This window comes from Falco punctatus (assembly GCF_963210335.1).
Source record: "Falco punctatus genome assembly, chromosome: 15".
NCBI classification, from domain to species: domain Eukaryota; kingdom Metazoa; phylum Chordata; class Aves; order Falconiformes; family Falconidae; genus Falco; species Falco punctatus.
Window position 1 is genome coordinate 830373 of NC_137595.1, and position 16202 is coordinate 846574.

A 16202-nucleotide genomic window follows, 5' to 3' on the forward strand; every position below is an offset into this window, starting at 1 on the left:
TGGAGTTAATTTTCTTCCAAGTAGCTGGTGCAGTGCTGTGGTTTGGATTTAGTATGAGAGTAATGTTGATAACACACTGATGTTTCAGTTGGTGCTAAATCATGCTTCCCCCAGGCCAAGGACTTTTCAGTTTCCCGTGCTCTGCCAGTGAGGAGGTGCACAGTGAGCCGGGAGGAAGCGAAGCCAGGACAGCTGGCCCGAACTAGCCAAAGGCATATTCCATACCATAGGACATCATGCTCGGTATATAAACTGGGGGGAGCTGGCTGGCTGCTGCCGATCACTGCTGGGGGACTGGTCAGTGCGGGGTGAGCAACTGTATTGTGCATCACTTGGGGTTTTTGCCTTGGTTTTTATTCCTCCATCTCCTTATCCTCTTCGTAACAATTACTGTCGATATTACTATTGTTACTACCACTACTACTGCTACTACTTTATTTAAATTATTAAACTATTCTTATCTCAACCCAGAGGTTTTAGCTTTTTCCGATTCTCCTCCCCATCCCACCGCGGGGCAGGGGGCCAGTGGCTGTGTGGTGCTTAGTTGCTGGCTGGGGTTGAACCACGACACCACTATATACCAAAACCTGGTGACGAACTGCAGCCAGATGTTTGATGTTCCCAGAAATAGAGCAGTCCCCTGGAAGTAGATTGACTGGTGGCCCAGGGGGGCTGTTGGTCTGCATATGCTTAAATGCACAGTAGTCCATTCTGTTTCTTATATTCTCGAGTCAGAAAAGGTTCATCTAGCTTGTGAAACCAGGAACAAGTCCTGCTTACTCTTCCAGCTTATCTACATCAGACATCAAGATTTCTTTAGAAGAGTACAAGGAGACACCATCAAACCCGACCGGCAGTCCGGGGGCTGAGGTTGTAAAGCTGCGGTAGGGCTAATGGAAAGGGAGAGTGCTTTGAAAAACATTTTTCATCGTAACCACCCCCTTATCAAAGGCTTTTACTCTCCTCTACTGCACCTGATCTCCGACCCCAGGCTGCATGGCAGCATGGCTATGACAGCTGCTGCACCACTGCCTCCTGGTGCCGGTGCCCGCTGGGCCAGCATCTGGGCAAAATTAATTCTCATCTTACATCTGAGCGGTCATGGCTCTGGGCACTCACAATATAACCGCAACCCCCTCCACAGGCCAGGGCTCCCAGTGGGCACACTGTGGTGGGATGCTGCCTGGCTGCCCTCCCTGTCCTGCTGGTGCTGGCTGACCGTTAGCATCATTGTGCCCTGGGAGAGAGGCAAGGCCAGGGTTTTTTTTTTCCCAGCTTTCTCCAGAAGTTCCCTGACATGTGCCAGTGCTGGAGGGCTCAACAGTAATAATCACAAATTTGCCACTCAGTCGTTCTCCTGATGTTTTCCAGGGAAGGGATGAATAACTGCCGAACTGGTGCTGTTCTGGTGCTGCGGGCAGTGGTTGTGCTGCGGCAGGCACTGCTTTCCCTGCCTGCACCGTGGGCGCTGCGCTTTTTGAGTAAACTTGCAGAATCCTACTCCATAGCCAGAGGTGATTTGCTATCTAGAATTTATTTGAATTGTATTTTGGTGTTTTCAGTTCCCAGGTCTATAGGTTGGCTTGGCAGCTTGGCACTGGGCAGGCTTCTGAGAGGGGCGAATATGTGCAGGGGTAGAAGTAATGGCAACAGAAGCCAGCAATTTAAAACAGTGGGATGCAGTTGTTTTCATCAAAACAGAAAGACCTTCATGTGGTCTGTTGGGAGGCTGTTTAATGAACGCTGTTGCTGGCGAGGTGCAACAGCAGACTGGAGGGCTTGATGGTCTGCTGCTGCATGGCAGCACAGCCTGCCTCAGCCGTGAGGAGGAGGAGGACTGCCCGTGGCTGAAGCCAGAGCGGCACACCTCATCAAGCACTCCTGGTACTGATCAGGCAAACCTGGCTCCGTCCCCTGCCCAGCCAGGCAGCCCAGCAGTGGGTGTCAGCTGCCTTATGGAAAGGCTGTGTGGTCCTCGGTAGATCCACGGGAAGGGTGGGAATGTTATCCCTGCTTCCTCTTTCTCTATTATAGAAGCTCATCTGGCACAAGCGTCAGCTTAACTAAGCATATGCAGCTCTGCAGGTCAGTTATGATAGCTATTGATGCAAAGATGCAAAGGTTTCCCTTTCCAGTGACAGCTGCCAGTGGGAGGAGGGGGAGCTTGCACCTGCAGCAGAGGTACCCCCTGTCTGATAATAGTGGCAATAGATTAATATTGGTTAACAGGTGATTATTGACCTTGCATCTGGCACTGAACATCACCTGTATACCAAGCGTGGTTAATACGCAGTGAGCTGATGCTGCGCTTCTTCCCACCAGGATTCAGTGATACCCTGGGAGCCAGACTGCACCGGGCGGGAGCGTTTTGGCATCCTGCTTGCCTGCAGCGGCAACATCAGCCGCTGTCTAGTGGAGAAAATGTAATGTATGGCCCTTTGGGCCCTATGCAATTGAAATTCTGCATAGGAGAAGGTGGAATCAAACTGGTTTCCCTGGAAAGATAAAATATTCACAGCTTGCCAAAAGAGCTGCTGAAACACAGAATTAAAAAATCTAGTTAAATCCGTAAAATCATTCCACTTCAAGGTAAGTGGAAGGAGTTTGTATTTTCCCTTTTCCACATACATCAATTCAGTAAAGATTTAATTTAAAGCAGCACTGAGACGCATTAGTTTAAAGATCGTTTTAACTGTCGGTAAATGAACATCTTCAGCTCATTCCCGAAGCTGTTGGGACATCGGTCTGTGACAGCCCTGGTCTGTGCGTGCCGGGAAGGGCTGTGCGTAGCGCAGCAGTGGAAGGGCACGGGCAGCAGAAGGCTGCGGCCGGGCGGGCAGGTGAACACGCTTCGTGTTTTCTGCAGCTTGGTGCACGTGTGATGAGGTGAAATACTCCACCTGGTATTGTGGGAGGTGGAGGCATTTATTAGAGCTGTTGCAAAATCTGGGTGTACTTGCCATTAGTAGGGGCTTTATGGGTGTTCAGGCCACTGCTTGATTGTTTTTCCTGTTTCAAATACAGTGCCTTACAACGTAATTAAATCAACATATCTATATAACTCACCCTTTAACTATAAAGGTGCAATGAATTGTGCATCTTTTTCCATTCTCTGGACAATAACATTTCCAGCTGTAAACCGAGTATTTCTTTATGTTAGGAATGTTGCTTACAGTGACTTGTGAGGTGTTCAGCTGCTGATCTATTAGGAAGGTATCATTCTGGCATTGAGAGACAATATACAGAACTTGCCTCCAAACTATGCTGCTTTACAATTATTCACAAGAAAAAGGTTATGCACTGACCTTTTTCAAGTCATCGGTAAATTTAATTTTACTTTTGCTATGATTTCTTTCTGTAGAAGGTATCTTCATTTGGGTCTCTTCAAAATATGCCGGTACTAAAAATTCAACAATATATTGTAGCATTAGGCTTGTATTAATTTTCTTCTACAGGTATTTTGGCCATACATCATCTAAGATGCCCGGAGCAGGTAGGCTTCAGGAAACGATAGGTATCTGGTTTCTGAAAATCAGGGTTGTTTCAAGGCATTTCAGCTCCGAAACGGGAAGCAGGGATTCCTTTTAGAGGTCAGGCACTGTGTTTCTAGAACTTGTTTTTGTGGACAAGCAGAAAGCAAACTTGAAGTCCTGTAACAACAAAACTGTTGTGTTCAAATGCCTTTCCTTAAACACTGATAAAGCTTGTGCAAGTATTTTTTCTTTTAGTGAACATAATTACAAGGTAATGAACAACTGCAGCAAAGTCCCTCTTGCAGCAGAGATTGGGAGACACAGATCTCTCCCCAGACTGCTGGACAGCTGACCCTGGCTGTGCCGGGCTGGCAGCCCTGGGTGGGTGCTCAGAGGCTTCGGGGCTGGGTGCACGGGCACGGGCAGCGCTTGGAGCATCACTGCAGGCAGGTGAGAGGGGGAGGTGCTGCCAGGGACGCTGCTGGCGGCGCTGGCATTTCCAGTGGCTTCGGCCTGTTGATGCTGAACCCAGCAAAAGAGGGAGGGACCGTTTGTGTGAATTAGGGTTAAATTTCACAGTTTGCTGTTCACTGGTATGTTTTCCATCTCCAAGTCACTTACAGAGTACAGGGTTCCTCTTCGGTGTGGGGATTTTACGGGCCTTGCTCCCAGAATGGAGGCATGAGGGAAGCCAAATGTCAGAGACCTCTGGTTTGCCCTCTTCCTCCCCCACCTCATCCTCCCCATCACGCCTTGGCTCACAGTTCATGTCTGGCCCTACAGCACCTCTTGGGCCCAGCTTCTCATTGGGAAGTTTCTGCACCTTTTCTGAAGACAGAGCACTGACTGTCATAGATACATTTGCATTCATAGGGTTTTCTTGCCTGCGTGGTTAAGAGCATCTTTCCTGGGAAGCTGCTCCGCCCTAGCAGTGGGTGTGTGTACTCGCCTCCCTGTGCCAGGGCTGCACTGAACCTTTTCCAGAGCTTCCTTCAAACTATGGAAGGAGTTTTGGCCATCAGTCTTCAGTGTGATTTGCTCTTTCCCTATCACTCTGTTTTTTAGTAGAGCATTGTCTGCTAATTCCCTCAGAGGACAAGATAACATTTTTCTAAATAGAAAGGTTTTTTGTGGTGTGCAGTACTGTAATTAAATATGAAAATCTTAGACATGTCCTAGAGATGAGTATGGCTGATTGTATGAAGTCCTTGAGGTGCCCAGGTGCCTGGTTTGTGCTCGTGCGCTGTTCGGGGGTCCCGCTCTGGCTGCCAGAAGGTGGGTGTCCAGCCAGCGGTTGGGGTTTGGTGGGGCACTGCTCGTGTGCAGGCTTCAGTTCTTTGATCCGGTGACATGCAGGCGGAAAAAGGAGAATGTACAGATGTGCAGCAGGTTCAGTCAGCAATAAAACACTGTTTGTGCTCATTTGCAGTTGACAGGTTCCCAAGCAAAAGACAGGTGCTTGCCTCAATGAGTTGTAATAATGCATAACTGCAGATGTTAGAATTGCTCTAATATTTGATTGAAGTAACATATGATTTTCTTGAAACCAGATTACATTTGACTACTTAACAAGTATCTGGAAAAACATACTGTGTTGGAGGTGATGTTCATGCATGTGTTGTAAACATGCCTGGGATTTGACTGTGAACCACCATCTGAGAATACTAATTTGAATTTAGTTGATACTTTGTTTAGCTTGAGATTCGGCAGAGGCTTTCATATTCATTTTCATAGTCGTTGGGTGAATAAATACGTTGTGTGTTTGACAGAGAAACTGGAGCAGCCTGTGAACCATGCTATGAGGCGTCGGGGTTACTTGCTGGCTCTGAGCGTTATATGTTAAAATCCATTTACTTAAACTTGGTGAAGTCCTAACGGGTTGAAAATAGTGGAAGTTTTTTGGCTTATGTCCTTGGGTGCCAGAATTGCACCAAAGGAGGTAATTGGTTTGGTGAGGGCTTGTTTCTGCCTCGGTGCCTGGAGAAGGCGAGCTGGTCCCTTTGTAAATGCTGGGGCTCCGGCTGCGCTTCAGCTGGGCAGCGCAGAGCAGAGCGAGCGGAGCCACCTCGACTCCGGGGGTCACTTACCTGTGACATTACTGTTGCGGACGGTGGCTGTGAGTGGTTCACAGTGGAGGCTTTGGGGTGATGCAGTGGCTGCAGAGCAGATGCAGGGTGGGTCTCGGCATCTAATTAGTGCCAGAAATGAGGGCGGTGGCAGGGTGAGCCTGGTGCTGGGGAGTGGGACCTGCTCATCGCCTCCGTTTGAATGTATGTGCTCAGGCACCCTAGGAGCTCACTGTCCCACCCTGCTGTGCCTTTTTTGCCCGGTCTGTTGCAGAATGATGCTTGTTCACCTCACGGGGTCTTGCAAAGCCTTCAAATACAATTTATGAAGATCTTTGAGACTCTTAGGGGGAAGACATCATTTATTACTGCTTGTCATTGCCTTCCTTTAAAATGGTTTTCTTCTTGTGTTTGTCCTTATCCCCTCCTTGTGTCTGGGGATCCCCTTTCTCCCCTCCCAGTTGCAGTTTTGTGCTTCAGCTGTTTCTGATGGCCCAGCAGGGTGTGAACCCCTGGCTGCTGGCATCCCAGCTGCGTGCCTGCATCCTGGGGTGAGCTGAGGTTGGGCTGTGGACCGCTGTGTCCTAACAGGAGCGTGGCAGGAGAGCTGGAGTCTGCATGAAAACAGTCCTGGTAACTGCAGGAACCCAGTATTAATTTGTAACATCCCTCTCTCGTTTTTTCAATAGGATTTCGCAACCTGCATGTGGATGACCAGATGTCAATAATACAGTACTCTTGGATGGGCCTTATGGTTTTTGCTATGGGTTGGAGATCTTTCACCAATGTCAATTCCAGGATGCTTTACTTCGCTCCAGATTTGGTCTTCAATGAGTAAGTGCAAAATAACAAGAACCTAATATTGTGCTTTTTCTGGGTCAGACTGTGAGAAATGAGAACCAGACAAGGAATTCGCTTGCATCATGAAATGGACAGCTTGAGTCATCGTGCTTTCAGAGCTGACCAACAAAACATTGGAGGGCCGGGCCCTGCTTTTCCTCTCTTAATTGCTCTGTGGTGATCTCCGGGAGCAGTAGGGACAGATGCAATGTCTCTCCTGGTCCTTCTTCTCTTTCCCTCAGCCTTGCCTTGGGTTTGACTTCCATCAGGGCACCAGCAGATGCTGGCTGTGAAGGGCTGGTCTGTACAGACCTGCCTTTTTCTAAGGGAGAGTTCCCGTTTTCGGCTTGGTTGGTCAGCTGGAGTGAGCAAACCCAGAAACTTTTATTGTAGGTTCCTGATGGGTTCTCACTGATACACCATCAGCTTAGTGTTGGGGAGGGTCTGTTGATGCTGAGGTAGAAGATATAAATAACCGAGCACAGCAGCAGGCAAAACCCAACCTCCTCTCCGAGCTCATGTTGTGCCCGTCATGGATAGCTACACGTGGTGAACCATTGCAGTTGTTTTCCAGGAAGGCAGAGGGTCAAACGAACCCTGCAGATCCCGGGTAGTCATCCCTTTCCAGATGAGAAGGGTTACACACAGGCATTTTGGAGAACATTCCCCTCCTGCGTGCGGGCCTGTTGCTGCCAGCGTCCCCCGAGACAGACCTGGGGTTGTGGGCGCAGGGCTGTGCCCGGCTGGTTGGGCAGCGTGTCCTCCCACACGCACCGCGGGCAGCACTTTGGTGTCGGTGCCGTGCTCACGCGTCATGCCCTGGCAGGTACCGGATGCACAAATCCCGCATGTACAGCCAGTGTGTCAGGATGCGGCACCTCTCTCAGGAGTTCGGGTGGCTTCAGATCACACCCCAGGAGTTTCTCTGTATGAAGGCTCTACTCTTCTTCAGCATCAGTAAGTACTCACACCCTTTCCTCAACAGATCTCCTATTGCTGTATCGCCCTAGAGATGTCTGGTGCTTTCCCTGGGCGTGTGCATGTAGTACCCAAGGGATGGTCTCCTCTCTGCTTCAACCTGAGCTGCACAGAGGCAAGGAGCTGCCAAGCACAAGGGTATCCCCACCCAGCCCCCCTGCAGCTAGCCCACCCCACCTCTGCACAGGGCAGCGTTTCTCCCGTGCAGCTCTCGCAGGAGGTTGCTCCCAGCCTAACTGCTGTCCTCATGGGGACCTCCGAGCATCAGCTGCTGAGCAGGACAATACCGCTGCAGTTTGTTACATCAGCACTCTTTTTTTAACGAGTGCTAAACGAGGATCCTGGGGTTAGCAGGAGTCCAACAAGCCAGTCAGAGTGAGGGCTGTTGCAGAAGCAGACCTTTCCTCTTAGGTCTGCATTGACCACTTCTTCAGCCTTCCTCTTGCTTTTTTATTCTCTGCGCTCTCTGGGCTACTCCTACTGTTTCTTTCTCATCTTCCATCCAGTTCCAGTGGATGGTCTGAAGAACCAGAAGCTCTTTGATGAACTTCGAATGAATTACATTAAGGAACTCGACCGTATCATCGCTTGCAAGAGGAAGAACCCTACCTCCTGCTCTCGGCGATTTTACCAGCTCACCAAGGTCCTGGACTCCGTGCATCCTGTAAGAAAGGACAATGAAATGTCTTATTTATACACATATGAAATGATATAAGAAACTTTTTACAGTGAGAATGAACGTTCACTGGAACAACCTCCCCAGGGTCGTGGTAGTCCCCATCTCTGGAGGTTTTCCAGATATGATTGGACATGGCGCTAGGTGGCCTCGTTCAGGCTTCCTTTGCCAGGGAAGGTTGGACCGGGTGGCCTTTTGGGGTCCCTTCCAACCTGGGCTGTCTGATGATTCTGTGATTCTTTGTGCTTTGTTTTTTTAACTCTTGGCACACCTTTGCAGGGACAGTGTTACAATGTGCTCCCAGAATAAGTGAAAGAGAAAAGACTCTGCTGGGGGAGTGCAAATTATCTGTGTCTGTTGCTCCCTGCATTGACCACTCATGCTTGGGTTTATGGGCTTCTTTTAGCAATGAAAAGCTCTTTGTAGATGATATTCTTCCATCATCAGCCTAGCAGGACCGCTCAAAATCTCAGTTCCCCCAGTGAATCTTCTCCGATGACAGCAGTCAAGACAAGTTCTCTATTTGTGACTTAAAGTTGTACTGGTGAAACGTGAGCTAGACCATTCCTCTTGCCTGGGGTCATCTCCATGCCCATACAGTTATGTGTCTACAAGCAAAAAGTAATTCTTTGTAAGTGAAGTCAGCAGCATCTGTGCACAGTAAGATGTGTTTCGGTAGGAGTAAGAAAGTGCTTTTTTCATACATCCCCATTTTTGTGGGACTCAGTAATGTCTGAGTGCAAAGGACCATGGCAAAAGACGCTATGTGCTCCCAGGCTGGGCAGTTCCTTTGCTCACCCTCGGGATGCAGACCCCCCATCTGATAACTGCTAGCACAGCAGGGATGGCCAGAGAGCAGAGCAGATCCCAGTGCAGCAGGGTCCAGCCCTGACCTGCTGTGCCTGCTAACATCTGCTCGGTATCTTCCCAGAGAAATTGCTGACCAAGGACTTCTGTGTAACAAACTTCCTTCCTTTCCCAGATTGCCAAGGATCTGCATCAGTTTACATTTGACCTTTTAATTAAGGCACATATGGTGAGCGTGGACTACCCTGAAATGATGGCCGAGATCATCTCTGTGCAGGTTCCCAAGATCCTGTCTGGAAAAGTGAAGCCTATCTACTTCCACGCACAGTGATCTGCTGGAGGGACCTCCCAGTCCTGCCGCCCCCATGCCACCTGTCTCCTGCCCACTATTTCTGCACTTCTGTACTGCAGTGCCTTGGGGAATCCCCTACACAGAGGTGATGTGCCAAGAAGATGGACAGTAACAAGCGACTACCTGCTGGGATTCCTGAGATTTCTATTTTTCCTGAGGTACCTCTGAACTGAGCTGCCTGCTGTGGCTCCTGCCTGGATCTGGCTGGCTGTGCTGGGACAGGGGACTGTGGCACGGCGGCAGCAGCACCGTGTCTACACTTTCTCATTTGTGTGTTTTCCACAGTGACTTTTAGTGGCCTGGGGCAATGGGAGATTGGGAGAAATGCCAGCAGTTGTTGGGTTTGGAGGTTTTTTTAAGAGAAGCAGATTGAACCTGTAAGTTTGGGTGTGGCTTACTTCACTAGCCTCCTTCATGACTTTGTTTGCATTTATGGTGCTGGGAAGCAGATGGGCTAAAATATTGCAGTAGAGAAACAGAGAAGATCTGGGGGGATGAGATGAATTGGCAGAGCCTGATGAATTCCCAGGACTGCTGCAGGGTCAGAAGGGTGCCGTGCGCGCTGGCTCGCTGCGGACAGCACGCGGCTGTCATCTGTGGCACCACAGACCCGCCTGCCCAGCAGCATGGGTGAGTGTTCATACCAGCTGATGGGGTGGTTAGGGGGTGTCAGCAAAAGGGCTGGAGAGGATGACCCTCGGAAATCCCCAGAGATGGTGGATGGCTGCTGTTTTCCACCTGGGATGTTTTTCCTACGAATGGTCAAGCTGGATCTCGGTCTGCCCCACAGCCACCTGGGTGCTCAGCGATCACATTCCCATCCCGCAAGTGCCTGATGTCCTCAGACCACACGCTCTCCTCTCCTCCTGTGAAACCCCCTGCCCAGCCCCTCACCAGCTCTGCAGACCCTGGGTTTCCAGCTACACTACTTATTTTCCGTTTTTCCGAACTCTTCTTTCCAATGCCAGCAGATGAGCATCCCAGGAGCAAAGCAGTGGGGCTGGGCTCTGTGGGACCTGCAAGGCCACAGGACACCTGCGGTTAATCCTGTCCTTCGGGAGGTGGCTGTAGTAGCTGGCCGGTGCTGCCATGGCGCTTTGGGGGGCTGTAGGGGCAATGCCGAAGAGACCTTCTGCCCTTCTGAGCAGTGTATATGCTCCTGCTAATTGCTGTGGTTGATTAAAGCCCAGGGGGACACTGTCCCCCATGCACCAGCCCGTATGTGCCATCCCAGGCGCACCATCCCATGTGTGCCATCCTGTGTGCATCGTCCCACACGTGCCACCTGTCCCCAGCAGCTCTACGTGACGCGATGGTGGCCAAGGCTGCAGCTCTGCCGTGAGGATGGATAAATGTGCCCTGGATAACAGGGGCACTCGGCCCACAGCCGGCGAACAGCAAAGGGTGATCGGTCTGCAGCTGCTGGTGACTCCCAGAAGCCAGGAACATCTGAGAGAAGCAGCTTGGTTTGTCAGGCGTAAGCGCACCTGACGCCCGTATTTAGATTTCCTTGGTGGGTTCTGCTTCTCACAAAGTGGCCGAGCCTGCATTCCCTGTGGTGTTTGGGTTCCCCCCTCCCACACAGCTGTGAGTCCCCCAAAACTGCCCAGTCAGGCCTGGCCGGGGGTGTCGGCAAGCGCAGCATGTACAGGCTCTGGCCAGGGTAATGCTTCCCATCGTGGGCTGCGATGCGGTCTGGCTTTACCGACACAGACATCTACAAGGGTTCCTCGTGCTGGCACAGGCAAAGAGTAAACCCTTGCCTTGCTGCACAGGGTTCGTTGGCAGGCGGTGGTTTTGCTGTTGTGGTACAGAGTGGAGCTCGTGGCAGAGCTGCACCGGCAGCACTTTGGCCCTCCGGCACAGAGACACCACAGGCAAAAGCAAATGCTGGAGTCTGGAGAGATGAACTTAATCAGACACGTGCATCACATCGCGCTGTGATCCCCATGTGTAATACCAGCTGCTTGTGTTTTTCAGATGTCCTTAAAAGTAAGGGAATGAGGTTTAGGCCAATTGATCGCCATGTACGTGTTGTGCAGAAAACAGTGCTAATGCTGCTGCTGCTTGCACCATTCACAAGCTAAGCATCACCGTCGGCTCTTCAGGCAAGTGCCCTCACGGTACCTCTGGGTTCTTTGCAAATGCTCAGTAAAGCAAACAATTTTTCTGATACTTTTCAATCATGCAGTGGGATTTTCATTAAGGGAAGGGGCAGGGATAAAACCCAAAACTATTGAAGAGGAGGATTTTTCTTTACAGTTGTTTGTAATGGGTCTTCTTCCCTTGCTAGATATGGCACTGATCATGCTCTTCCTCCTGAAATCCCTTCATGTAGGTGGCAACAGAATCCATAGATAACCTTCCTGAATGCCAGCCAGCAGGGTGGTTTTCTCAGTAGCTTTTCTATTTCAGAGGGCTGCAAGCATTTTAGATGTTGCTATGATCTACTAATATTTGCAAATGAACCAGTAAAAGTACCCTGGTCATGCATTCCTCTCTTGAACATTTTCTGACGATTAGCCGAAGAGTACAGTGAACAGCCGGGTGGGCAATGCCCTGGTTGCTGTCATCAACAGGAGGATGTTTATGAGCAATCTGAATGGCTCCTTTGGAGAGCTTTGTATTTTGCACAAGCTTATGTTGGTAGAGTTTTCATTAGTTAATGAGAGTGGAGGTATCCTGCTGGGTACTTTTCTGCTGGTAGATTGGGAAGAAATCAAACTTAAAAGGGATTTGCATACACTGATTTGCTGGTGGAAGCATAGTGTGAGTGAAAGATGGTTGAGAAGGGGATACCACTGTGTATCACCTGCCAGATGCATGCGGCTCAGGTGTGGGCAGCCTCTCCGGCCAGGTGAGCCTTTGGGAGGGAGCAGGAGCTCACGTGAAGTACCCCGTGCCGGTGGGCAGGGGAGCGGGGGGGCTGCCCTCCTCCACCAGTACCCCAGACCTCCTCTGCGCTCCAGTGGGGCACTGGAGTTATGTTCTCTGTCTCTTCAGCATCAGAGTAAACATCTGCAACTTCTTTTTATTCAAAAATTGAATTTTTGTGATATTACTAGAGGGGTGAGTGGAGAATGTGGGGAACCAGAATCAGTAGCACCTGTATGTGTATTTGCGGGGGGGGTGGGGTGGGGGTGGGCAGTTAACACTGTTTCCTTGATTATTTTCATGGGCTGCTGCAAGAACCGGGGAAAAAAGAGGCTTAAGAAATACCAAAGTCCACATCCTGCCGTATATCTTTGCACTTTGTGTTTTCTTCTGCATTTTCTTGTCTGCTTTTGCTTTAAAAAAGTGGAGAATTTCACCATCTTCATGATCATGTAGAAGCTGTCCCTGCGGCTCATATCCCTCAGGACAGCTGAGCCTAGGCAAAGGGACCCCTGTGGCATTGCTGGGTGGGGGGGACCCCCGTGGCATCGCTAGCAAGTGCAGCCAGGAAGCAGACCATGTCCGACTCCCCTTGGGTTTCACTGGCTCTGCTCCGGATTACTCGGGCAGCGTGGGGGCTTTTGTGCTGGCTCGCTCTGGGTCACGGCTCAGGTCGTCGGCTCCCACTGAAGGCCGCAGGTGGAAGATAAGGAATACGCAGATTGGTGTCGGCATGGGAGCAGCATGGAAGGGTACGTCACGAGATAAAGGGTGTGAGGTGAGGTTGCCTTTAGTTAGTGCAGGAGAAACTCTTTCTCCATCCTGTGTAATGCCAGAAGTGAGCCAGGGGACGCAGTGCGGCTGCACACCTGGGCAGGCAGCGTTCCTGGACCGGTGACCACAGACCTTCACCCAGCAGTGCCCTGCCAGCACCATCTGCAGCCAGCAGGGAGCAAGAGGAAGAGCTAGAGCAGCGGCTCTCTGCTCAGAGAGGGGTTGTGAATGTTTCTGGAGAGCCTGGCAGCATCTGAACACTGCTCCCGTAGAAGTCAAAAGGCCCTTTGTGTTGGAGGTGCGAAGGAGGTAAGCCACGAGCCTCGCACAGCGTGCCCGGCAAGGTAAACGGCAAGTGAGTCACCCTGCGGAGGGAAGGCGGGACCCCTCCGCCTTCTTTTGCACTTGTTGCTCTGGCCTGTGCGGTGCCGACGGGGTCATTGCCATGGTCCGTAGGGATGCTGAGGTGGTACCCGAGGTGTCGCTGCCTCCCAGAGAGCTGGCCTCCCTTGCGGAGTCACCTGCCGGCACAGGCTGCCTCCACGGCTTCCTGCTATGTGCAGCTGTTGCTCCACTTACTGATCTCTCCCTAGGTATTTCAGTGACATAATATATGTTAAACATATATATTTATAAAAAAAAAAAAAAAGGCATGCCCCATTTTATATTGCTGACAGTATCTATTTAATGTAATGCTCTAAGAGAGTTCCTTTTCTGATGGCACAGTGATTGCAACTATTCTTCAGGAGATGAGTCGGTATGTGCCAATATTAACAGAAGTTTTAATTTAATAATTTGTGGTGGTTAGGTACTGCCCAGTTTCCAATGGTCCAGCCATTCATCGCATGAATGGAGCATGCGCTGGCATAGTCTGGTGTCAGTATCTGCCACTCCAGCTTTCTTGTAGCTGATTCTGGTTAGACGGGGATGATATTTGCACTTGGGAGACAATGGAGTGTCTTTTATTTCTGCCCTCTTTGGCTGCACAAAGTGTCCTTGCACTTTTGGGCAGAATCCTGGAATTACAGAGAGAAACCAGCTACCAAACTGTTTCAGAGTAGACTTTCAACAACCGGCTGAGTCGCGCTGTGTACTGTCACATCCTGGTGCCCGCCATGGAATGGCAGGTGACCCGCACACCAGCAGCTGTGCGAGATGCCAGGGGACTGGTGCCACACAGCTGGGGCCACATGCGTAGCCCTGGGCCAGTGACTGGCTGCTGGCTCTGGGCATAGCGGGGCAGCCCAGCTGCAGAGGGTGCTCCAGCCTGGCTGCAGTGGGACGTGTGGGGCTGGGGGAGCCGGTGCAGCCTGCCTGCACCCACCTATGCTCGCTCAGCTGCCCGCAGCAGCATGGAGGGGCTTCTGCTCATTCCCCTTTAAAACAGCAGGGGAGCCTGCACTTGTGATTCAAAAAGTAAATATCTGCACCACATGTAAAACCACAGCAAATTTATGATAAGCTGCTCTCTGTGCCAGGTATTTTGTGTTCTGTGGCAATTTTATGCTGGTTTTATTTGTTAACATGTCTCTGTAATAAAAAGAGTTCTTTATATCGATATATTTTATTTTCTTGTAATAAGCCAAAAAGCTCATTGCTGGTGCCTTTTTGCCTGGGGAGTACTCCAGCCCACAGCTATAGTCATGGAAGTAGCAAAGCAGCATAATGTCTCTGCAATTGCTCGTTTCACCATAGCTAAGTCCCAAAGCAAACACTGCAGCGTTGCCAAAAGAAAAAGAACAAGTTGTCTGCAGAATGGGCAAAAAGACCTTCAGGTACAGTAACGTGGTGATGTCCCTAGGCCTGGTCCCAAGGTGAGGGCTAAGCTTCCAGCTCCCTGCATGTGACAGAAAAAGCCTTGTCCTGCCTCGGTGGGACTTCACTGCTGTCTTGCAAACCTTTATCCTATGCAAGATGTGCAGTGAGGTCAAAGCATACACGTATAGTTTTATTACAGTTGCAATTCTATTATGGTTGCGATGCTGTAGTTTGTTTCAGTCACCTTTAAGAAATGGCAGTGTCACCCATGTTAACACCTGAGGCCAGATTCTGTTTCTAGAGAAGGATGTTAGTTGGATTGTTGCCACTGCTGGGGTTTGGGTTGAGTTTTTTTTTAATGGGAACTGGATACATTGAATGAGGAGAATAGAGACCTACAATATTATGTCATCAAAACTGGAGAGCAGTAACATCTGCCGCCTTGGCCAGCGAGATGCAGTGGAGGATGCCCAGGAGATGACCGTGACTCAGAAGTCACCATACAGATCTGAAGGACGTTTATTTTCATAACCAAAAAGAGGAGCCCGTCTGGCATCTAGGAGAAAGACAAAACCAGTTACATTATGCTAGGGGAAATTAAAATACTCACTTTTGGACTGTTTCAGTCTGTACTTGGGTCCCATGCAAGCCCTCAGCCTGTGCTGTGTCACAGGGCAGACCTTGACGCTTGGTGTTCAGCTCTTTTTGCAATCCTAAAATCTGTTGTTCTAAGTATATTAAAGGCAGAATCTTGTTTGTTGGAACACGGCTCTGTGTGTGTGTGTATTTGGCTTTTGTTTCAGTTATGTGCATGAAAAATGTTATCTGGTGTGATGAATATTAGCTCTTGAAGATGCCAGGAATAAGTGGGTCATTTTTCAGTGGACAAGGCTGTGTGGGGTCATTCATAGGCTATTTTTCAGTCAGATATTGCTGTTAATCACATCTGAACTGTTAATTCATTGGCACATCAATTGACTGATCTTCTCATGTATGCCTCTTTGGGTCTTTTAAATTGAATTTCATTTGATTAATGTATTTCTCAAAGCAAGGAGCTAATAAAGGCCAGTGTCCTCCTCCTCTTGTTGTTGTTCTGAGTATCTTTATGAGCAGTTGTAAATCCATTCTGCTGGAACTTCTTTATAAAATTGACCTATGCTCTCCAGGTAATAAAAAAAGACTGTTTATCAGCCCACTTTTTAGTTCAAGGCACAGATGTGAATACTGCACAGGGTCAAGATTTTATTCACTGTGAGAGAAACAAAAAAGCTTGGAAAAAAAGGTAATACTCATCAGTCCACAAATAGCTGGCAATGTCTAGTGTATAATTGCACAGCAGCTGTACATGTACCAGTACCCTGCGAGCTGAAAGCACAGGATACTTATCAATACAAAAAGCCTTGCCCATGTGGAATAGTGTCATGTTCTGTCATCTGCAGAGAATCTTGTCCTGTCCCTCTATTTGAGTCACAGTTAAAAACGTGTTATTTTCAAAATTCACTCTTGGTCACTGAGAAATCCACCACCCTTCATGGGCTGCGGTGTGGTCTCAGACACCTGCCAGCCTCTTAGCCCCAGTGTCACCTGTCAAATTTTACTTGGCC

At 49.6% G+C, this 16202-nt stretch overlaps 1 protein-coding gene across 2 annotated transcripts in view; it reads left to right on the plus strand.

Moving 5' to 3' along the window:
• The window catches only part of AR (androgen receptor), a 104937-nt gene extending 89259 nt beyond the window's left edge, over positions 1–15678 (plus strand). For both annotated transcript variants that reach the window (XM_080366243.1, XM_080366244.1), the window contains 4 exons: positions 6229–6373; positions 7206–7336; positions 7864–8021; positions 9016–15678. In XM_080366243.1, coding sequence (XP_080222369.1) covers positions 6229–6373; positions 7206–7336; positions 7864–8021; positions 9016–9171 — 590 coding nt within the window. In that variant the 3' untranslated portion in view covers positions 9172–15678. The remainder of the gene's footprint in view (positions 1–6228; positions 6374–7205; positions 7337–7863; positions 8022–9015) is intronic.
• Positions 15679–16202: the final 524 nt, after the last annotated feature.